Source organism: Molothrus ater, chromosome 1 (assembly GCF_012460135.2).
Source record: "Molothrus ater isolate BHLD 08-10-18 breed brown headed cowbird chromosome 1, BPBGC_Mater_1.1, whole genome shotgun sequence".
NCBI classification, from domain to species: Eukaryota; Metazoa; Chordata; class Aves; order Passeriformes; family Icteridae; genus Molothrus; species Molothrus ater.
Window position 1 is genome coordinate 133,948,581 of NC_050478.2, and position 24,871 is coordinate 133,973,451.

The window sequence follows — 24,871 nt, forward strand, 5'->3', positions numbered from 1 at the left end:
TCTTATTCATCATTCTCTGCACACATTGAAGTACAGAGGGCACCACTACTATAATTACAATTACCACCACTAAAATAATCAAGCCTACTTTACAAAGTTCCTTCAGCCAAGGTGCAAAGCTCCAACCATCAAACAAACAGTCTAGCCAAGATGTCTCATCTGTTGAAATTTGGTTAGCTAAATCTCTTAAGTTTTGCAGCTGTTTATGAATAGAAGTAGAATGATCAGACAAGTTCATACAACACAATCCTTCAAAATCTTCATAGCCATGCCCATGTGCTTGTAAAAAAAGTCAATAGCAGCTCTATTTTGTAAAGTGGCATGTCTGACTTCTTCTTCATCTGTCAGCAAATCCCTAATCATAGCAAAGTTTACTTCTTTACTGAGCCAACACCCTAATTTGTTTGACTGTTTCAGTGCAATTGAGGACAACTGAGGCAAAAAAATGCTTGTAGCAATTGATTTTCCAGAGTTCCAAGGGTGAAACTCACTATCACAGTTGCTGTCATAATGATGCCCCAAGGAAGATCTTATTTTTCTATTTTTCTTTTTGATTGCTCTTTTGACACTGGGAGCAATTATTGTAAGTTGTCCCAGGGCACAAGGGCCACCATCTGGTTCTGAGGGAATACCTTGCCAAGCCCTGTCTCCACAGATGAGCCAAATTCCTTAAGAAATCGAATAGGAAGTTTGTTTAAACAATCTGTGTGAGGTTCATCGTGTGTAAGAAGCTTAGTTTGACAACACCAAGTCATATTACTATAAACTGGGTGATAAGGAGTAACATTTAGATGAGGGCTGTTTTTTCCCACAAAATGAAACAAGTAACAAGTGTCCATAGTTAATGAGCCTAAAAATTCCAATTCTTGAATGTCAGATTTATCAACTTTATAATTACCAATATAAGTTTGGTGTCTCGGGCTGGGAGTTGGGGAAATGTGATGATTGTCATATGGCCGATATTTATTAAAAGTGACATTATCAAAAGTTTCTGGGAAAGGCACTCCAACTAAACAAGTTGAAAGAGTTTTATTAGGGGACTGTGTTGGATAAGCAGATGGTGTCGGAGCCTGCGGACTTGGCTAAAGAAACCCAAACATTCATCTTTGGTTGAATTACAGGTAAAGCTTCACTGTAAAAATAAAAACAAAAGGGTAAAAGCTGCATTCACCCACACAAATAATAATAAAACCCCATTATTTTCTTGAACTGTTTCTGGCAGACAATTTTCGCTGGGTGATTCTGCGTAGTTCACGTTTGGTTGCCAGTATCTCAGCTTCCACTTGCAGGGTCACTGGCTGGTGTGGAAGCATCAAAAAGCATTGATGGGTGGTGCAGTTTCACGTTTTTTGCTGGCAGCCACTTGAGTCCTGTATCTGTAGAAATACATGCAAACCCCTTGCCCCATGTTATAAGATCATATGGTCCTTTTTGTCCTGATTCTAGATTTTTAATTAAAACTGGGGGGTACTCTTTCAGTTTTGCTTTTTTGTTGTTCATGAAATATCTGTAAATGGGGGGATCAGGCTCTTCTGCAGAGCTATTCAAAAAGTTATAAACATACAAAGCTTTATTCAATCTCCTTTGAGGTATATCCTGGGCTCCCCCCCTTTCTGTTGATCTAAAATGTGTTTCAGAGTTTGATGTGCTCTTTCTACCATTCCCTGGCTTGTAGGAGAATAGGGAATACCAAATGCACGGCAAACACCCCAGTTATTTAAAAATGTGGCCAATACTTGTGAAGCATATGAAAGACCATTATCAATTTTGATTTCTTGAGGGACACCTAATGAGGAAAATGCTTGTGAAAAATGCTGCCAAACATGCTTAGCTGTTTCTCCTATATGTACAGATGCAAAAACTGCTTTTGAAAATGGTATCAGTAGAGACATGGATATTTTTAAATTTCCCAAAAGAAGGGTACTTTGTGACATCTGTTTGCCATTTTTGAAAACTTTCCAACCCTCTTGGGTTGGTGGCTCCTGTAGAAGGGATAGGTTGGACAAGCTAGCAGTCAGGGCAAGCCCATATAATGGCTTGTGCTTGCTCTAGGGAAATGTGAAAATCTCACCTGAGTGCCTGTGCATTTTGGTGAAAAAAGGCATGACTCAATTTAGCTTGTTCAACAATGTTAGGCAAGGTAGCTGCAGGAAGCACTGAAGTGGAATCTTTAATGTCTCCTGCAGCTCCCTCACCACATGCTGCTGATGCCAATGCATCAGCTTGTGCATTCCCTTCTGCCATAAATCCTGGGAGACCAGAGTGAGCTCTAATGAGGGCAACAAAATAGGGATTAGTTCTGTGTAACAAAATTTGATAAAGACAGGTGAGCCAAAGACACAATTTTTTGTTCCTAACATCTTTTAAAACATATCCTCCAATTCTCTTAACAATGTTAGCAACGTATGCTGAATCAGTGACTAGGTTAAAAGGCTCTGGAAAGAGCTGAAATGCTCTTACCACTGCTGCCAATTCAACAATCTGAGGAGAACCTTTGACTTTTTGAACATCTTGTTCCCAGGATTTAGTATTTTTATTTTGCCATGTAACTACTGCCTTGTGTGTTTGTCCTGGCCCATCAGTGAAGAGATTCTAAAGGTCCTTCCCTGATAAGGGGTTTCTCTTTGTAGCATAATTTAGCTTTGATCAATTTGTGTGCTGGATAATGAATGGAGCAAACACCTGGAAAATCTAACAAGGCATACAACAAATCTTCTGACTTTTGCATGGCCCAATCAAAATAGGATTTAATTATAGGTAAATAGATGATTGTAAATTTGCAACCTGATATAAAAAGAAGCCTTGCTCTGCCTTTGATGATGATTTGAGAAATCATCTCTAAAGATGTAAAGATTGTCTTTGGTGACCTGTAAGCAAGAAAAACCCATTCAGTTATGAGCAAAAGATCATTTTGAGAGGAGTCCCATTGAAAGATGAGGCCATACAGTCTCAGTGTTTCTCCTAAAACTGCAAGGAAAAAAGGTTTATCTGGAACATAGCGATGTGCTTGTCTATTTTGCAGAGCATCAGTAATTTTCTCTAAAACTTTGCAAGCTGCAGGCATAAGAGATCTAGGGGATGATTTGGTGGATCCCTCAGGGCTTCCTGCTGGCGGCGGCAACATGGTTAAAAGATCTCTTCCAGTCATGGGGGAAGCCCTGGGATTATTTGGAAACAAATCTGGTTGGTTTTGGGGGTTTATTGGTGATGGATTTAAGGATTTGGTGTGGATTTAAGGGATCCCTCTCATCCTCCGAGGTAGAGTACTTTTAGTTTGGTCTACCTCTCTTACTGCAGCTGCAGTTGGTGTTTTCTTCTCCCTCTTCCTCCTCCCCCCTCTCTTGGCTGGAGAGGTGGCACGGAGGGTTCAGGTGGAATGGTGGGGGGAAAGGGCACTGCAGCGGGGGTTTCCCGGAAAAGATTTCTACAAGCACACAGCAAGTGGGGAGTAAATCTGCTGCTGTTTTGTCGTGGTGAGAAATAGCATTATATCATTTCACCCCCGGAGAGTCCCAAAGGTCTCTGGTAAACAGCTGTAGAATCGGCACTTGGGAAGTTGGTCTCAGTCCATGGTAGAAGATTTTTAAGCTCTTGTTTTGGTAATTTACTTGTACTGGATTTAATTAGAGATTTTAAATGCTGATACACATCTCTCTGATTGGCAGACACATTCTGCCCCATTGACTCCCCGCTGCTCACCTGCTGTCCTCCTTGCAGCAGGTGCTGTACGTTGAGCTCCGATCCAGGTACTGTGCAGCAGCAACACCTGTCCAGCCTCTGGTCACCTTCCTTTCAGGTGCCTGTTCCTCCTTTGGGCTCTTCTTTCTGAGTTCACCAGGAGGTCTCTTATTGCTAAAAGTCGGAGTTTGCCTACTAAAATGTGGGCGCCATTTGTAAGAGCCTGAGACGAGAGATGCAGGACTCCAGGCGGCTCTTCAAAATGCTGTTTATTGTATACAAGATTTTAAAGCAGTCTTGGGTTGTGGGTGACAGAGCCATGCTTACAGCTGTCAGTTTCAGCTATAGACAAGCCTAAAGACCCTTTAGTTTTGGTTAAATTGCATTATATATTTTTCTTTGCTGAGCATCTTAATACATTACCAATTAATACCTTTACTATTACCTATAGCCTATCATAACTACTATCATTACCATATTATGGTCAATACTATCCAATCACATGAGTTAATATGTTACAGTTTAAGCTTAAAGTTGTTTTTCAGTTTTCTTGCAGTGGAAAATTCTTAGACCTTTTTTCGACTTGCCACATTGGGATGCTTGTTTGCTTATGGTATCTTTCTGCTTTTCCTAAGACCTATTTCTGCTTGGTAAAAATATCTTTTTGTTTGTGGTCAACATATCCTTTGCTCTAGTCATAAAACACCCTTCCAACTCGACTTAACCTTTGCTTTCTTCGTTGTCCAGTAACGACTGGCTCAGCAGCTGTCAATTTAGACATCTATTATTCTTCTATATCAAAACTTGCTTCCATCTCTATTTCATTCTCAGATTCTACATTCAAAGAGCCTTCTGCCAAACATACATATCTGTGAAACTTTCTTGTTAAACTTTCATCGTTTCCAACAAAGTGCTTTATAGTTTCAACATGTTGCACGATAACTCAATATTAACAAACAGAATTTTAAAAAGAAATCCTGGAAAAGAGAGTGTTTTATAAAACCATCACAACTTAACTGACAGCAAACTGATGCACAGTACAGTGGTTTGTACTCTAGTATGACTGAACATATGGGGAGAACTTCAGATGATAAAAATTGTTCCAGATAGGAGATGTCAAGGCAAAATTCTCAATGTTGAGGCAACTCTATTTACTCTTAGCTGCTGTGGGTTCCACGTCTATGTCCAGGTCTGACAGAGCACAGTAGAAGAGCATCTGAACATACTTCGTTGTTGTAGCTGTACTGGCAAAAATGTGTGACAGAAATTTAAATATATCTTAGACATACATCTGGATTTTGAGGATTTGAAAACACTACACAGATATTAGAAAAATCTTGAAACACCTTAATCAATAAAATTAGGCATAAGTTATAAATAGCTAAAGGCAAAAGAAGGCAATTATTAAACTGAAATTCTTGTTTAATCAGGTTTTCATCAACATTTTCATTGAATTGATAGCTGAATTCAAAGTATAATAAATAAAAATATTAAAGATTTGCTTTTCAAGACTGCCTGAATTTGAGGACAGGCAACTACCCTTCAAACCAATAATTAATTATTTCACTGTTTTTGAAAATCTGTGCACTCCTCTGATTTGGATTGTTCCATTCTTGGATGGAAAGTGAAGCAAAGATGCTCTGGTATTTCTGCCTTCCAGGGTATTAAAAAGATTAGGTTTAGTATTCACAATCCCACGTGGCTTTTATTGGGCCAATATAGTTATTACACTTACATATTGGCCTGTTTTGTACAGGTGAGCATGGTTTTGTTTTCAGGACCATGTGCTAAAGCAGATGATCTCAGACATGCCACATACCAAAGCATAGCCACACTTCATATAAATAAGGATTTTAGGAAAAATTATTCTTTCCTTCTTCTGACCAAGGTTTTGACATGGTGATTGGGACATGATGTTGCTTACCAGAGAGCCAAAGTAGACATTTAGGTCGTTTTTCAACTGGCAGATAGACTCCCAAATAATATGCAGGAATGCCTGAGAGGGCAATACCAACCCCAATAAGGGAATTGATTGTGTCACTGTAGAGAGGCACTATAATCAGGAATAGGGAACACAAACAATATACTATAGGGAAGAAGAGGCTAAGCTGTGAAGACAAAAAAAAAATACAGCATTTATTAAAAGATGCAACAAACACTCTGTTGTAAAAATTCAGGCTTTGCAGATTAAAGTTAGACATGTCAATAATAAATGTACTGAATCTTTTTGACTGCTTATAGTCAGCATAATTTATTAACTTCTGTGTACACTGCTGAGAATCTCTTATAAGTAATGGGTAGCTTTCTCTCCAACTTCAGTTGAGAATTGTTACGTGTATTTTTGGTTGGGAACTACCTCTCTAGACCTTCAATTACATTCTTGATGTTGTAGAACTAAAGGACTGATTTACAACCCTTTTTGTGGGCACTTAACAAATGTCATATGACAAATAAGGAAAGTTGGGCCATGAAGCTGATAAGAAGACTGGAGCACTTTCCCTACAACAGCAGGCTGAGAAAGTTGGGGCTGTTCAGCCAAGAGAAGAAAAGGTTGCATGGGCACCTCGCAGCAACCTTCCAGTGTCTTAAGGGTGCCTACAGGGAAGCTGGAGAGGGATTCTTCACCAGGAACTGTAGTGATAGGATAAGGAATAATGGGTACAAACTGAAAGAGGAGAAATTTAGGTTAGGCATTAAGAAGAAATTCTCCACTGTGAAAGTGGTGAGACACTGGAACAGGTTGCCCAGGGAGGTTGTGGATACCCCAACTCTGGCAGTAGTTCAAGGCTAGGTTGGGCAAATCCTTGAGCAACCTGGTCTGGTGGAAATTGTCTCTGCCTGTGGCAGGGGTGGTTAGGACTAGGAGATCTTTAAGGTCCCTTCCAAACCTTGACTTTTTATGATTCTATGAAGGTTTCAAAAACCTCTTTATGAATTTATTTTTCACTTTTTATTTTTCCTGTCTCTAGTAGTGAGCCTTCTCAAGGGTCCAGGAGTTGACATTTGAATTCCAGCTGAAATTGGTGAGAGTTTACTGTTGTAAATACTTTTTTTTTTCTTTATAAAGGTTAAAAATGTAAGTTGATGAAAACCAACTACTGCATTTCTGAAAAGGAAATGGTGTATGTGGAGTTGTGGTGTTGACTAAGCTGGCAAATGCTGACAGGAATTAAACAGTCTTTGTGTAAAATCTGACTGTAATCCTTAGTAGAATCAGAGGCAAAACTGCCAATAAGGCAAGATTTAATCTTTATCTTCCACATATTTTGTGGGAAAGTTTGGAAATTGAGTGTGAACATGCTTCAGGAAAATTTAGTCTGCTGTGGAAAATTAGGAAGGTTTCTAGGAGGAGATACTTAGAATATTTTATGCCTTTGTTTGAACTTTTTAAAAATTAATCAGGATGTGACACTTAAATAGAAAGAAAATGTGTTTGTAAAAATGATGCAGGAGTTAGGAAGAGAGATTGACAAAGAAGAAATATTTAGGGGGTTTTAATTTGTAATTCTCTTGATTTTTACTGCATCACTGCAGAGCCGAAATGCAGGTCACGGAGCCAATAAACAGGAGGCAGTGCAGGTTTTGTGTGCCTGCTGTGTGTTTCCATCCTTGCTTCCTGGACAATCACTGGATTAAAACTAGAAAGAGGTTTTAGGCACACTTTGTTTCTGTGCAGTCGCCCTTGTCTAACTGATAGTCAAATGCTCTTCTAAGTCAATCATTAAACTTGCACTTTACTGTCTATAACCACTCCCCAGTGGGAGGGAACGTTCAAAATATATTTGATAATTTAAGCTAACTTCTGTGTGGGCAGAATTGTGGACATTTATGGGCTTTGGATGGATTTTACTGTGTTTGTTAAATCATGTAGGTTTGATCAGAGTGTTAACCTCTCTGGAGCTTCCATCACCAGCTCTACTGAGTCTGCTGTTCTCCCAGAATGGGCTAAAAACCTCAGACATTTTTTTATTCCTTGTTTTGAAACAAAAATTATAATAAGTCTGAATGAAAGAAGAATAAATGGTGTGTATCATTTCAATATCACAGCAAAACTTCCAGAACAGATGTTCTTGTGGACTCTTAATGGATTTTGCTCCTTTATCTTGTATTTTGAAAGAATTTCTATGGCTAATAAATAATCTATAATATAACTGGTACTGTTATGGTTGTGATAATAAAGGTCATATAAACACATGCATTAGGTGGCTTTTAGAGCTTTCTTCCTGACTTTTTTACTTACTTTAACAGGTCGTGGTCTATGTGGCTGAGTATATCTCAGATAGATTAGTCCTGCAATAGATAGACCCACAAAGAGCCAGTAGTTGAAGCAGTAGTAATTAATAAGGAGGAAAACATCTTCCACAAGAAGATAAAGCAAAGTCATTAAGCCCTAGAAACAATAAAAAACAAAGACTTTTTAACGTGAAAATAAGGACAGAGTAAAATTATAAACTGATCTGTTTCAGCCTATTTATATGAGCTTAGGATTTAAGTCCACTCATAAACTGAGACCATTAGAGTAAATTCTGTGCCCTGCAGGTGTGCTATACTGCCTGCAGAGAAAGACCTAAACCACCAGGAATTCAATGTCTATTTTAACAGATGAGCAGAAAAACTTCCCCTTTCCACATGAAAAATGTGAATGGTTGTATACTGAGAGTATAAATCAACTTGCTAGTGAAGACAGAGTCCCTGTGAGAAGAGTCTTTATAATGAGATTATAATTTTTAGTAAATTTTTTGATGTCAAACAGGATGAGTATGATATTCATAACCAATATGTAACACAGAGCAATGGCAGATACCAAATAAAATGCATGCTTAAATATATGGATTATTTATGAAAAGAATTTCCAGTAATTCTATAACACAAGATCTCATTTGTATAGTGGCAACAGTAAAAAAGTCAACAGGGTTATAGGCATCCAATGGTAGAAATTGAATTTTAAGAGCTTTGTCATTCCTGTTATTACTACAGTTGTAGAACATCAGCCTATGGCAGGGTCGAAGAGATGTTCCTGACATATTCTCCTCCAGTGACACTTTAAAAGCTCACATAAGAGACATAAACAGCTCTTGTCTATACCATTACATCTTTAGCCATTCTCTGTTGTTTCAGCAATGCTATTGTACTTCTCACTAATATTGTTTGGAGAGCACATGAACAAATCAAGCCATTCTCTTTCCACTGAAAAAAACCCCCTCGATCAAACAAAATAACACCACTCCCACGCCCTCAATGAGTTTAAAAGTTGTGGGCATACGCAGAAGATGTCTCCAGGGCAGGAGAAGTCTGTGAGAAGTCCAGGGCAGAGCAGAGATGTTTTACCCCAGGTGCAAACCCCAAGTGCCCAGCCAGGCACGAGGCTGGGTGTCACTTACGTTGAACAGGAGAGCAGGGACCGGTGTGAAGCACTTCACATGAATCAAACTCAGACTGACAGGGAGGTGTCCTTCCCTGGCTCCAACATAGAAAAGCCTAAAAAAGACTAAGGAAACTCAACCACAGGAAGAGCTTTTTGCTTCCTGACAAAGCAAAGAAACAATTCTTTTAATACTCTGTTGTAAGTGCTGTTCTCTTCTTAAGTGGCTTTAGTTTATCAAATGTTGCTAATCATGAGAAGACATCTGATTGTGACAATACCTCCATCATAAATGTACCACTTCACATGGCAAAAATTACCAAACTAATAAAGAGGCAGATTATAGATTCCTCTTCAATTATTTAAAATAAATCTTCTATTCCATACCGAGATGCTGCAATAATTGATGAGTTTAAGCCACTATAGCAAGACATGGCCACTGCTATAGGAATTATCCACTTGGCATGACTAAGGGTTTCACCTGCAAATGTCTGTAACAGAAAAAAAAAATGATGGTGAGGCCTACTATGTTAGGAATATGGATAATTCTGAGAAACTCTCATGAAAACACATTATCCCAAATGTAGCATCATAGCCCATGCTTTTTGGTGGCACCCAATAATGACTTAGGAAATTAGAATTGGGAAAAGCTAATCAGCATCAAAACAAAATTGGCAGATACATTAAAAATATTTTTAAAAAAATCTAAGCCTAGATTAATTTAGTGATGGAAAAAAGGATGATGTATTGACTTTAAAGTATTCTGACAAATCCCAACTGTAGTAATCCATGAATTATTATTTTCTTTCTGTATAAAATATTGATAAGGTTTTAAAAAAACATTATAGTGCACACTTCTGCACTGCAAATATTGCTGTGGTTGTGCAGCATTAAACATTACATACTGTACATTAGAATGATAACAAAAAAACCTGGTTCTCCAACAACCCAGACTTTCTATAGCTCTTTGGTCCTGGCAAAAGCATCTTTCCTATGATGTAGTGTTAAGAGCAGGATTTACAGAGTATAAAAGACAATTTTTCAAGAGCATATTTATTGGATATATTCTTGATATGCACCTTCTAATATACTGGTACTGTTACATGAAAAAAATCTTTCAAGCAGCCTCCAACATGATAGTATTTCAGCTGTTTGCCAAGCTGAAATGCTGCCATGCTACCTGAAATTTTCCTGTAGTGTCTTTTGTTTGAGTTATGTTCCACAACTTACCACAGCCACCGCATCACTTGTGAGGAGAGCCGATATGTCCAACACTACATAGTATGCTATATTAGTCAATAAGTAAATAATAGCTACAATAGGCATTGAAATTGCAATAGAAAGAGGTAAGTTCCTGCAAAAGGAAAACGGAAAAATTATTCCATGTTATTTAAAAAAGAAATAATTAAATAGAAGATTGTTCCCAGAATGGATACCTCCATCACGTCTTGTAATCCATCATTTTGAATCATGGGGTTACAAAACAACACACAGCCATGTGTGAAACAATGCCATAAAAAGCTTAGTTTGTTGCTTGTGTGTCTGTCACAAGTTAAAAAAAAAAAAACCCTTAAAACATTCATACATGTAAATTTAATACACTGTCTGTTATAGGCAGCAATGTAAGAGAGCTCTGAAACAATGAGATTTAAGTGCAGACTTAGGTATTTTCTTGATTGTGGCATTTTTTCCCTGACTCATAACCTATCCATGTTCCCAAGACAAGATGGACTATATCAGCTTGAGTGGCTGACTCAAGCCAACTCCCACAGGGCTGACATCCCTACAGAAGGGAGGAGATGATATTTGCCCATAAACAATAATGTTGAAGATCACATCATAAAAGCCACAAAGCTGACACAGTCTTACTCTACTGGTGGCAAAAAATGTCTTGGAAAAATAATTCTGCCTAACTGAAGAGATGCAGGGAATTTTAGAGGGCCAGATGCACCTTTGCCTTTCCTTGCTTCCAGCAGGGATTTGTTCTTCTTCTTTAAAAATTGTAGTCTGAAGTGGAAGATGTAAAATACACATATAAAGGTAAATGATTCATTAGTGTGATATAAGTGATAAATGAGCACAATAATCAGAAAGAGTTCTCCTACTTACTCCTTCATTTGAGAAGAGAAAATAATTTGGCTAATCAGAAACAAATACAGAGTGGCTTGTCCTGCCATCACCTGTCAGCGGTTCAAAGGGAAAGCCTGTGTTTACCTCTCAGGATTCTGCATTTCCTCGGTGACATAGTTGAGCGTGTCCCATCCTGAGTAGGAGAAGAGGGCAGAGTAGAGAGCCAGGGCAATCATCCCTGGGTTTGTTGCTGAGCCCTCAAACGGAGCTCTCAGGTTTTCAGTTTCCCCTGTACAAATGGCAGGTGCCAATTGACTGTTACATTTCAAGGATTGCAACTTAGAAGGGCACTACACCTCAAGTGCCAGCTAACCAAAAGGAAATAACACCCCACTGCAGCCAGGTTTCATTACTGTATCTAAAACTGCACAACTTACATTTTTAATTAACAAACAAGAGAGTTTCAACCAGATGTTCAGACAGCTACACTTGCACAGGGAGAAAAGAGAACATTTTCACATGTTTGTTATCTGGATGTGACTTTTGTAATTCTACCAGAATTCACAGAGTCCCCTCCTGACATTACTGCTGACCCTACCGAAGGAGGGAGCCATACCGAGGGCATGCAGTACCCTGTCAGCCAGGATGAGGCGCTTTGCAAACCCAGTTTCAGTTCCTGAATCTGTCTCATATCTCTTCCTAACAGCTGTGCTTTTATTTTCCCCAGATGAATTAGTGGCCACTAGAGGGGGACCTCCTTTAGTTTTCAGTGGGATGCTCTGACCCACAAGGGGCTTCCCCAAAACTAAGGGATGAAATTAAAAATTTTTCCTTTCAAAATTCTGCTTTAGTTAAGTTCCATTGGTTGAGATGACAACCTGCAGAGTGCTGCAAAATAGGCCAAATGTTAGTGAAACTGCACAAGCCTTCACTGACATGCTGGAAAGGGGAAGAAAGGCCTTACTGAGATTGCAGAAGGAAAGTCTACCATCTAATGAAAATTGAAGTGGGTTAAGTATTAAGAGAAGACAGAAACATGCTGAAACTTCAATTAGGAAAGAAGGTAATGTCTTTTTGTAGTCTTTTTTTGTAAAATGAAAGCACTGATTCAACTAAGGAGTTTTTACATACTACAAATGCAATTCAGTCATCGAAGAGCAGGAGATTGTTTGAACCAAAGAAGAGAAGATATGAGATGTACACATACTTTGGAGAAGAAAATGGTTGGAAGGTAAAAGAAAGAAAAATCCAAAATGTTCAAGAAGAGTTTTTGGGTTGTTTTTTTGGTAAAGACAGTTCATATTCAGAATCAGTTATATTTACAGACCTTTAACACAAGAAGTGTATCCAAGCACATTAGAAAGAATATGGCAGGGCTAAAACATCATAACTGTTCTTTTCATTAAAACAGCTGCTGAGTTTAAAAGGGTCATTGACCTGATCACAGCTTCCTCCAGAAATCGACATCATTCCTCCTCCCAGACTTTCTCGTACTTAAGTGCTCAGTTCTGCTTAAACAAAGCAGAGATGAGACCTTTACTACCAGTAAAAGCTCTCAGCACTTCGTGTGCCTCACCATCATGTTCCCTTTATGCTTCAACCCTCCCTGAGCCCACAGAGCAATGCAGAGGAAACAAAATGAGCAGTATGTGGGACCAGAGGGAGCAGCCCCTGCATCCAGCAGCACGCCAGTGAGCAGGAGGGGAGGCAATTTTGAAGGAGGCAATTTGAAAGCAGGGGTGGTGCTGCTGCAGAGGTGACATCACAGAATCACACTTTTGCAAAACTGCAGCAGTTTTATGAGGGGAACTACTCCTTCATGCAACTGTGACCCTTAAGCAATGCTTCTTCTCTGAATCTTCGCCTCTCTGCCCTTAGGGCTGGGTTTGGCTGTCCACGTTCCTTTAGACTCCAACCAGCTGGTGACAACTGACATGCAGAGGTAATGGCTAAACAAGAAAGCTTTCCTAAAGTCTAATGTAGCTTTATGGTGTAACACCTGATGCAACTGCAGCCAAGGAAAGGAGGAGGCCAGCAAACATGGAAAAGAAAGCATGCTTGTTAGGTTTTACCAGCTAATTTAGCAGGAGAAAAAGATAATTCCTAAACTGGAGAGGGAAAACCACCTTTATTTCAATGGAATAAAGATAAAGGCTATGCAATTTAAGAATTTCAAAGAAAATGAAAATGTAAAAACCTTAGTAATCTAATCAGCAGAGCTAGAACTAGAGGAGAATTCACTGTACCAGAGGCCCAAATTAATAAAATCAAATCTATTGCTATATGCAAAGCTCTGAGGTAGCACCAGAATAAACTGCTCTCCAGCTTTGCAGTGTGTTCAGTTCAGTCCAGTCATTGCTGATAGGAGGTGGCTCATCTGCCCTGTGATGCCTTTCAGTAGCACCATGCCACAGTGATTCACAGAACTGCACTCTTGCGGTCTTCTCCTCCGTTTCTAGGAACAAAGATGCCCTCCCACAAATGCCACCTATGATTGACCTGGTTCTCTTCTGGGCAGGGTGCTGTGGCTGGGGGGTGGTGCCAGTGGGGTGAGGTGGGGGGAGAATGGTGGTGGGGGGAACTGTGAGAAGCAATGCAGTTTCTGTTTCCCTGTCCTGTAGTAATGCATGAGTTAGACACCGAGGCTGACTTTAACTAGTCAGCAGGTAAAGTGATGTTAATTCAGCTGCTATTTGCTATTCAGACCAAGCAGCACAGGACTTGGCCTGAATAATTAATCTCCTATTGCTTAACAAGCCATAAAATACATCTGATCTTCGTATGGCAGACTTTTTTTTTTTCCAGAATAAGAAACACTTCGTATGTAAGTGTTAAAGATCTCCCTACATGCATTTTAAAATCATCATATATGATTAATTTAATAGAATTTAGGTAAATGAAAATGATTCTTACCTTTGCCAATTTTGTAAAGGCCAACAGATATCACCAAGATTAGAGCCATGACTTTGGCATATGTGAAAATATCTTGTACACGGGTACCCCACTTTACATTAACACAGTTAATAAATGTTAAGGAACCTGCAGAGAAATAGAATATGCATGAAAGGAGCCCTGGATGTTTAACATCACTTAAGTCATATTTCAAACCCATCTATCCATATACCACTTCTCTTTCAAGGAGTAAAACTGAATCAAATTTCACCACTTCAGGACCACCCAGATTCAGTAAAATGAAATACCTGGTTTAAAATTTACACAATGATTTTCTGTTTTCATGACAGTGGGTAAGATAAAACACATCAATTTTTGAACTTTAGGACTAGCTCCTTCTCCTTTTAAATAATATTTAAATTTTATTAAACTCAACAAGAGCTATTGACATGCAAATGATAGTATTTCTTTATATCCTGTATATCAAAAATTTCTTCCCGCTGAGTTAAGCTCTAGTTTTAGTACAGAATAAGGACAACTGCTGCACAAACATAGTTTGCATGCTGTGAGAAGATACTGAATTGAACCAGGCCAGTGTGCTATTACTCTGTGCTCATGGCTTAGAAGTTTCCTCCTTTCCCCAAATTCTCTGCAGTCAGGCTTGTCCCTCAGCTGGCAGCAGGTCCAGCCAGAGGCTGAGCCATGTGCCCATCTGCTCTCACTCTAGCACACACACAGGGCAACACAGGCAACTTCTCCTTCTTGCATGAATCCCATGATTCAAAACAGAGATAGATGAGGAAAGGTGATGGTGTGCATTGGTACCAGGTATGAAGCCCAGCTGCTGGAGAAGAGAGCAGAACAAATGTAGCATGGTCACCTAGAGTGCTCTCAAGCATAGATCAAAGTGGGATTTTTCTTATCTAGAAGTCTTGTTGGTCTTTGCTTCTGTTTCCTTGACCTGCCCATAATCTATACTTCAGTTTTGAAAGGAAGAAAAAGGGTTTTGTAATTCTCAAAATGAAAATAATTTAGAAATCATTCCATATAGTAAGGGCACTAGCATACAACCACACATGCTCAAAGAACTTCTTGCCTTCATTTTCATAAATTAATCTGTGCATGTGACAATGTCCTGTCAGCCAGTTAGGCCAGTGAAGCATAGACATACATGTACCTTTAATCAGCAGTCACAATTTCTCCCTGCCAAATTGTTGTAATTCTCCTCTCCCCTCTAGTAGTACCAGCTCCAAACACAATACAGACGAATAAAAGATTATTAGTTCTTAAGAACATGTTTTTGATAGGTAATAATTATTTTCACAGAATGCAAAGAAATAGAAATTTAGAAAAACCTTCTCTGACCACGTATAATTACAGTTCTTAACTTCTGGCAATCACTACTTACATACACACGCAGCTGCAATCAACCTCACTGCGTCATACGGCGGCTCACAGTGGGGAAAAATTGGCTGAACAATATAGTTAGCAAATGTGATTGCTATCACTGCCTGAGTTGTTGGTTCGATAATTAGCAAGGAAGACCAGAGTCTAATGAAGGCCACAAAGGCCCCAAATGCCTCCAGAATATAGGCATAACTGCCTCCAGATTTTATGATGGATGTTCCCAGTTCCACGTAACACAAAGCTCCAAACAGGGAAAAAATCCCACCAAGTGCCCAGATGATCAGTGAGAGTCCATAGGAAGCACTATACATTAAAACACCTCGGGGTGATACAAATATGCCAGAGCCAATCATGTTCCCTACAATTAAAGAAACTCCATTTAGTAATGTGATTTCTTTTTTCATCTGCATTTTTTCACTTGTCTCTGCCATATTGTCCATTTCAGCTTTTGCATTCTCAGTTCTGGACTTTTTATTGCAGCATTTTTGCCAAGGGGTTGGCATCTTCAAAACACGTTACCTGAAAACAAGAGGAGAGAACATCTTCTGTAATGCATGTGGCATCAGAGACATGGATAATATAATTAACATACAAGGCACAAAAGATACAAAGAACAACTATTTTGCCTGATTTTATCTTGCAGTTCAGGAACAGCACTCTAGTGAAGTTTTTTAACTTTCACGGTTACATACCTTTCCAATGCATAAATATGAGGCCACTGTCTTTGGTTATAGATTCTGAAGCTTTTGTTAACTCTCAGTTCACTATTATTATCTGTCTTGAATTGTAATTCTGTGCTATGTTATTGAAAATATTTTAAGGAAGAAGGAGACACTGTATCCCTAGAAACACGTTCTAATACAGCTGGAGTATCTTCTGCAAGAATACCTCTTCCTAAAATTTGTTCTTATCTCACAAAGAATTTCAATTTCATTATTATTTGTTTTATCAAATGACATTCACTTGAAAATTGTTTTGCTGGGGAGCTCCAGAGAAAAGACAGAAAAAGAGCCTCAAAACCTCTAATATCACAAAATAAATGTTAATATGAGGGTAAAAAAATCTTTTACTACTGCGGTGAATAATGCAGCTTGGTTAGCTATTAACCTCACTTAACTCAGGAGAAGCCACTAACATTCACAGGGATTGAGTCTGGAACACTCTGTCCCTGGAACACTTCTGTGTAAGAGTCCAACAAAACATGCCTGTAAAAGCATCTCCCTCTGGTGCTCACAGGACCAGATCCAAGTGTGCTGGGAGCTGGGAAGCAGGACCTGACTGCAGAGCTCCATGGGTCAGTCTGCCTTGTGCACATCTGCACCACTCTGGGGCCGAGGAACCCAGGACTGCAGGGACTGCCTCAGTTCTTGGGTCCTGCTGATGTATAAGGGGGCTTAGAACAATGACTAATTTTTGGTATCTGTCTCAAAAGACATCTGTTTCTCCTTCCCTTCTCCCCTCCACACACATTCTAAAGCACTTCTGAAGATAATTTCCTTAAAATCCTATGATCTAGATCCAAGTTCCCTGAGTAGAACAAAGCTCATCCATGCAACACTGGCTAAACAAAACCCATTTGATTACAAATGTTTGCACATTACATTTACACATTACACGTGATTCATAAATTTGTGTTGTTAAACGTGGGTCAATGGCCAGTTTAAAACATTCTGCCCTCCCCAAACTTCCTTAAAGGTTTGCTTTCCTTGTAAAGTATGGCTGGTTTAGCAACCCTGAATATATTTTAATTCTATGTCTTCCTTCCCAGCTTTTTTGATGCAACTCACTTTCCTAATTGATCAAATAGCGAACAAGGCCTGATGAGTACTAAAAATTAAAAGATGCCAAACTCTCTTTAAAGATTAAATGCTTTTCTCATCCCAATGGCACTTTCCCTAACCACAGGAACACTGTGGGAACACTGGAAAAAACTTAAATATTAACTCTTGTCAAAAGTGTCCAAGCATTGACTGCAGTCTCCCTTTTGTCTTTTTGGCCTCCTCCTCACACACACAAGTGACTCCTGTTACTTGTCATATCATCCCTCTATGAATAAAAAACATCATCCTGTTTTGCAGGGATAAATTTCATGCATCCAACACACCATTCATATATCTTCCTTTAAATTCCTGATGAGCTTCACTTGTTTCCTTCTGTGTGACAGAAAGGAGGAAAAAGTCACCTTCCCCACCCAATATACTGGCCAATAGGCCAATACTTCCAGAACCTCCTGTCTCCATTTCTGTTCTTGATGGCTACATAAAATATCAGCAGAAACTCCTCCCATGATAGCAGCTGTTTGGAGAGTTCATCATGATAGTAACATGCTAAAATCTGGACACAATTCTGTATTAATAGTCCTTTTCTAGCATAGCTGGTTTAAAATGATTGTATGCTTCTTATGCTTGATGTATGATTTTTAATTTTTTTTCAGATTTTTAAATGTGAGCTCTGGCTGTGAGCTGAAATGCACAACTATTTCAGTCAGCACAGCTCAAAGGGTGTGGGAATTTAAAATGCAGTTGTTACCCAGGCGATGTTAATGTGGAGCTATGCAAGCAATGATCAAACCCAGGGGCTATCACTTTTCCTGAAATGAGGCCTCACTGATAAGTAAGATACAGTTATTTTCCTGTAAAAAAGAATACATCAAGTAATTGGTAGGTATGGGTAACTTGTGTACATGGTATCAAACCTGAACTTGGATGTCTAGCACAGAGGGCCTGCTAGCTAAAGGAAATTTGATCATTTAAACTGGCAATGCTACAGAAGCCTAGTAGCACTTTTACAATCTGCAGATTTCATGAGAGCACTAAGGTAAAGTTTAAATTATATTCGTAAGTAACACAATGTTTTGCATATTTTCCTCTTATCTCTTGTGCTACCAAAAGTTTATTTCCAATTTCTAAAAATGTGTAACCGGAGCTGTATAGGGAAGTATGTCTTCCATTAGTAGGTGACTGCTGATTAAACCATTATGAAAGAACAATTAGAAGAAACAGTGCAAAATTCAGTACTTTGAGATATGTCACATTAGCAGAACTTTTACCCAGACCCTCAAATAAGTCCACAGATAGGTATGGCCTGAGAATCAAAGGGTAAGAGATTCAGTTTCCATAACCAAGATGTGCAACTTCACTGTAATTAATTTATATAATCTGAAAGTAGAATTTTTGGACATAATTTTTTCAACAGCTTCTGCCTGTCCTTCTCCACCAAGACAACAGTAATATTTCTAGCAGCTTTGACAGTGCACTGATTTCATTCAGTGCCATCACAATGTTGGAGCAGTTACTGATTTCTTTATTCAGGACTATGTCCTTAAATAAACAAGATTCACTGAGTCGTGACTGATGCTTGTTCTCAGCAAAGTTTTCATGCTATTAAGAAAATTAGTGGGATATAGGACATAGTCTCCTGTACAGATCTCCCTGTATAATAGCATAAGAATATTTTTTTTGTCAAGTGTATAAAGAATTTACTGCTTTTACATCCCAGGCAATGATGAAAACTATTCAAAGATATGCCCAGTGTCTGTTGTCTAATTCTTTACCTCATTTATAGCTTCTGCTATTTTTTTCCTACTGAACCTGGTGAATAGTCCTGTCCTACTGTTGTCACTATAACTTCATCCTCATGCCACCATGTTCCCTTTCTGGGACCATCACCGTTGCTTCTGCCTTGAACTGGTGTGCCAAGAAGCTTCAGCTGAGAAGCTTGCACGTTCAAGAACGCTTCAATAGCTCTTCTCCATCATTTGGACATTTAGGTCACATTTTGAAGGTGCACATAACCCAAGTGAGAGACAGCAAAAGCTCCTAACTGAGAGAGCTTATTGGGGACAACCATCAGAGCTTTAATAAGGTGATTTCTTACAGAGGTGGCCATTTTCAGTCGTAAAATCCTGTATTATAATAGATGAAAAATATTTATGGTGAATCTTCTAGCATTCAAAGTGGCTTTCTGAGACCAGAAAATTTTAATTTATGTAGTAATTAAAAAGCTGAGGTTCTTCTCATTCTGTTTTAACATGGTTGGGTATTGTGACGATAAACTTTATGGCAGTGAAATTACTAGTAAAGGCATTTTAGAAACTCTTGAGTATGAAGTCTGAAGAGCAAAGCATAAAAGTTTTCTGATGCTAAAGAAGGTCCTTGGTGTCTTGGTCCCACGGAGTGGGACAAGCAGAAGGAGCTATTGGTTTCTGGAATCAATGTGGCCTCAGAGGCCACGGCAGGCTGAATGACACAGCTGCCAGCACTTGCCTCTGCCTTGTGTCAGCAAGTGAGCTCTGCTACACAGCTTCAGAACCTATTTTCATTCAGGTCCTCCTTTTTCTTAGGCACTCTCTCAACAAATGGAGGCAAATTTTCGTCTCAGGGAAACACAATGCCTTGAGAGCCCAGAGAGCCATAATGGCCCTAAATCCTTTGCAGCTTCATCTTCATCACACAGCTGTATATGCAAAGAGCAAGAGAAAGGACCTTGGAGACCAACACCTGAGAAGTTAAGTTAATTACATACAGGTAATTCTTAAAAGGTTGTTTCTTACTTAAGCCACTGCCAAAAGTCATACACAAAAGTAGATAGTAGTTGAAAACTAAAGCTGAAATCAAACACAGTTCTTCCATAAATTACTGTAGGACTGGTTTGGTAGGGCAGGATTTTCTCAGACACTTCCCATTCCTCAGGGGTCTATATTTCATGAGTGATTGCTTCCTTCTTAAGGAGGTAATTCAACTTTGCCAAATGATTCAAGAAGCTTGGCCAGGGAAGTGCTTATGTACTTCCATAGGAACTTACAGACTTGTGCAGTCTTACAAACAGCTTCCAGAGCGACTGAGATGCCTCTCTTTGTTATTTAGCAATTCTCATCTTTTAATTCAAGAAATATTAGTAAAACAATAAGATCTCAGAGATTAGTTATTGCTGCCTTCAGCAGCTTCCCTTGGAAGCTGAGGAAAGTAATTTAAAAAGTCAACTCTTATGAAAGATGTTGGAACATGCTGGCCATCAGATTTACACCTCATTTCACAGGTCTTTTGTTTTGGTGAATTTTGTCTACCTTCACAAATTTTCTCAATAATGAAAGTGCCACCAATGAACCAGGCAAAATCAAACCAGCTAAGAAAACTGACAAACCCCCAATATTTTCTAGTTTCATTCAGCAAATTAGTGAGATTAAGAATAACATTTAAAATTAAAATCTAGCACATTTTAATTATGTGTGTAGTAGAAATCAATGTACATGTAGAAAGCCATTCTAAAAGTCATGAGCAATCTCTTATTTTCTCTAAGTACATTCTGGGCAATTTTCTCCTGCCTGTAGAAGATTGGCCAAAAGTTAAAAAAACCCAAACATATACATTTATATTAATAGCTATTAGAACATGAAATCAGATGAGCAAGCAGTTTTCAACGTGACCAAAAATGTGTAGCTCAAATTTCAAAACACTACTATTGAGTATGAGCATGAACAGGTCTCAAAGGGAGTATTCATAACAGCTTGTACTGTTGGACATTTCCCAATGAGGAAAGCAAACAAAACAAGATTATGCAGTATGAGGAAAGAGCATAAAATAAAATACTCTCAGAAATTATAATACTAAAAACTCAAACAACAGCAACAAAAAATCCACTTTGATCTCATCTGAAGCAAACATTTCTCACTCAATAGGAAACAAGCATATTTCTTTTTGGATTTCAAATTCTATGTTTATAAAAACATTTAATGAATTATTGCTTCACATGCCTTACTAGGGTCATAGACTGCCTTTCCCACAGAAGGGACTTGCTCCACCCCCAGCACTACATTCCCACCCCAAAACAAATCACAGAGGAGATTTGAGAGAAAAGCTACTGTAGCCCAAATCTAAGGAAAGTATTAAAAAGAGAAGCTAGCAGCTTACCGAGGGTAGGTGACATGCTTGCTTCCTTTAGCAGAAAGGCTGCTGGAATAGAACAGTGCCTCTCTAAGGCTGCTGCTCTAAATAAACACCTCTGTTTAACTAGGATGTGTAAGTTAACATCCATATGAATAGCCTCTTCTCTCACTTTAGCCTTGACTTACCTGCTATTTTTATTACAGTAGCATGAACATTAAAATCAATGAGAGCTTTCAAGAAAGACCTCAGACTCTCCTGGAATGTGGTTTCCCCAAACAGCCTCAACTGAGGTCTTTAGCAGGCAGAGGCAGGAAACTGCTGCTCTCTATTCCTAAGAAAGTTGTGATAGAAGTAAAACAAAAGGAAAGTTGGGGAGGGGGGGAAATCCTTCATCCATATGTCACTGAAACCATGAATAACTACTGCAGTCTAATTCCTTCTTGCCAATTTAGAAAGCCTCAATGGAATTTTTACTAACACTACACAAAGATGTTTATTCTGGTGGCATAACTTGCTAAATCAGAAAGTCTTTCAGAGGGATAGGCTAGCAAAGAGTTGTAAACTGAATTTAATAGGTATTATTTAATTTCAAACTACTAAATGTTTTTCTGGTTTTTTTTTTCCAGATTTTCTTCTAAGTTTAATCTACACATTGTTAGATATTAATCAACTTGATTATTTTTCTTATTTTCAGAATTATAGATCTGTGTCTTTTATAATTTATGACATGATGCATGAGACACAAAACAGACTGATCTGGTGTTAAGATCTTACTTTAATTAAATAAGCTTTAAAAAAAGCCCCCTAGGATAAGAATAAGCAAAGAAAGAAAGAAATTCTTTACCCAGTGTATTCAGTTAGTCTTCTGAAGTAATAGGTGGTCCTGTGATGTCCTGTAGCAAAGCCAGTATGGTATACAGCATCCAAGTAAACATCCAGAAAATAAAACTCTGCTTTTTTGGCAGAGTGAAAAGTTAATAAATGCAAGATTTAACTGGGATTTTTGTTTTCCGTGAAGAATGATGTACTCACGTGCCAAAGGGCATCTGGAAGGAGCTGATCCAGCAGGTCAAGAGTCTTGTCACTAGAGCTGAAGCACCAGATAACAGCACTTCATCAGACTGGACTAATCACACAGGAAAGTAAAATATTTGAATCCAAGCACAGATATTCCTCCAACACACCTGAGCAGCCCAACTAGAAAACAAGCAGGAGCATAGAATCATGTTGTACATTCCATTCTGTAACCCATGGTGACCAAAAGGAATAATAAACACAACACAAATCTTTCTTTTTAAAGCCAGTGCTCCTCCTGCTTCTTCATTTTAAAGTAACATCTTGTATAAACATGCTTTTTATGGTAGACTGAGACAGCTATACAGTTAATGTTTACACAGAAATGGCTGTGTTTCTTTAAAACCCTATTCAAAGCAGGTGTAGGACGAATTCTTTGAATAAACAGTTTTCAAGTTTTTTCTTCTATGAAGGATGAGAGCTCTCTAAGTCTGCCTGCCTGAAAAGATTGCACAATTCCAGCTGCCTGCAAGTTTGTGGTTACTTACATTATAATGTAGCAATTTTGGCAATGGGATTGTTTTGCAGGGATGTTGTTCCTTGTTGGACAAACAGAGGCTGAGCCCCATGTTCCTTAATCAGGGCCTCTGTCATTTTAAATTCTTTTTCTTCTGCCAGGGCAATGTTCACAAACTATAGCCTAAAGCCCAGAATGTATATTTTCAAGAATGTGTAATTATTTTCACTCTGAAATTTGAACTTGAGTTTGTCCTGTTTCTGATCTGGGGCACCATACTGGGTTTCTGATTGTGTGTTATATTGAGGGACTTTGCTATCAGACCACCTTTATACTGTCCATTTATCCTGCTCCTGAGCCAGCCTCAGCCCTTTGTTTCAAGTCTGTAGAAGCTGCATGTTCAAATATGAAACAGTCTTTTCTTCATTAATGTCTCCCATATTTCTATTGGTCTGACCCTTATGGTTACACACTACTGGACATTTGCCATAGATTTACAGGAACAGCACATAAATCAACATTGAGCAATCATAAAGCATACACCATGCACAAAAAGGATTTTTCCTGAACATTTTATTCTGTAAACACAAAACCTAGTTCCTTTGCCAAGGAAGATTACATTTAATCTTGCATTTTAAGTTAGCAAGATGGATAATGTAAAGAAGTGAATGTGAATGCCTTTGTAACAAGTTTTTCTTACTCATTTTTACAGTACTTCAGGACTTGATAAGAATGTTTGCAGTGAAGCTTCTCCTGTACCAACTTACTGTTCACAGTAATTCTTCTGTGTGTCTTAGTTACATATAAACACACATTTCCTGATTGAACAGCAAAGTAAGGCATGCTTGCCTGACTAAACCTGTGGCATTTTCTGCCCACACTTCTATTACTGTTCAGGAAAGCTTTTCATACTCTGCACTGGAATCAAGGCTAGTTCAATTATTTCCAGAGCCCTCTTCATTCATACCATTGCTCAGCTGCTGCAAACAGCTCAGTGGTGCCCTGCCAAGTCCTCTGCTTCCTCCTGTTCCGTAACTCCTGCCCTCTGTGCCTCAGCCAGCCCAGGCTCCTACAGTCCTCATCCACAACAGATGTGCTTACACTGAGCCCCTGATTGAAAACACACTGCCAAACACCCTCTACCATTAGCTGCAAGACTCTGAATGACAAACAAAGGCCACCATTAGTGTCATCTTGGTAAAACCAGATCTTTACTTACTTTGCCATGAAGTTGATGCAGGAGAGAATGTAGCTCACAGACCAACAAACTTCTTCCAACCATGTTAACTTCAGGTATGGCAGCAGAACACAAGGAGCAGACACTACTCAGTGACAAGGTGCTAAAAGACCATACAAAATCTAATGCCAACAAACACTAAATAATATGTGTAGTCCTATGTTTCTATTTTCCCCTGTGTACATATAAAAAGATATTTCTATGTGCACATTTTTAAAAGGTTTTCAGTGAGCTGTTACAACTCAGAGAAAAGCTTTTACTGTCAGTCTGAAACATCAGCAGCATTTCCCCTTGGAGCGAAAAAGCAGGAAAATCTGTTAGAAATTGCAATGAAGAAATGAGGAATGTACAAAGTACTGTTAAAACAACTGTAAAACAACAGAAGTGTCAGAGTGTGGCTCATACTGACTCTCACGTGTGTCACCTCCATAAACCCTTCACTGTGTGAACCTCCACCTCCCTTTCCCTATGCTGACCCCAAATTATTCTCCTTATGCCCTTGTCTGCATCTCTCAAGCCCCAACTGTGGCTGCCTCCTCCTCCCTTTCACTCAAGGAAATCCATGTGTGCTTTCCACATTGGAGAGGGCTGGTTGATGTTGCCCAGAGTGGTAGTGTCTGATGCCCTGGAAACATTCAAGGTCACACTGGCTCTGAGCAACCAGGGCTGTGGGCAACCTGATCCAGTTGAAGATGTCCCTGACCATGGCAGAAGGGCTGGACAAGCTGACCCTTAGCAGTCCCTTCTAACCAGAACTATTCCATGATTGTACTCCATCATGGAGAGAGGCTCAGGGTCCAAGGAAAGAG

At 39.0% G+C, this 24,871-nt stretch overlaps 1 protein-coding gene across 1 annotated transcript; it reads right to left on the reverse strand.

Annotated features, from left to right (window-relative positions):
• Positions 1-521: 521 nt before the first annotated feature.
• LOC118701412 (Y+L amino acid transporter 2-like) lies at positions 522-22,583 on the reverse strand. Its single transcript, XM_036406030.2, has 10 exons — positions 22,327-22,583; positions 15,411-15,928; positions 14,024-14,149; positions 11,255-11,399; positions 10,271-10,394; positions 9,428-9,531; positions 9,060-9,156; positions 7,919-8,068; positions 5,603-5,786; positions 522-4,917 (listed from the first exon to the last, which is right to left on the reverse strand). Exons 2-10 carry the CDS (start codon positions 15,910-15,912, stop codon positions 4,826-4,828), a joined length of 1,524 nt encoding a protein of 507 aa, XP_036261923.1. The 5' UTR covers positions 15,913-15,928; positions 22,327-22,583; the 3' UTR covers positions 522-4,825.
• Positions 22,584-24,871: the final 2,288 nt, after the last annotated feature.

Bases quoted from the DNA above. Each gene is read 5' to 3' on its own strand.
- LOC118701412 (XM_036406030.2), bottom strand. From the start codon at position 15,912: ATGCCAACCCCTTGGCAAAAATGCTGCAATAAAAAGTCCAGAACTGAG. The intron at 11,400-14,023 runs GTAAGAATCATT...CCATTTGTACAG, and splicing joins CCTTTACAAAATTGGCAAAG to GGGAAACTGAAAACCTGAGA. The intron at 9,532-10,270 runs GTAAGTTGTGGA...TTTCTGTTACAG, and splicing joins CAAGTGATGCGGTGGCTGTG to ACATTTGCAGGTGAAACCCT.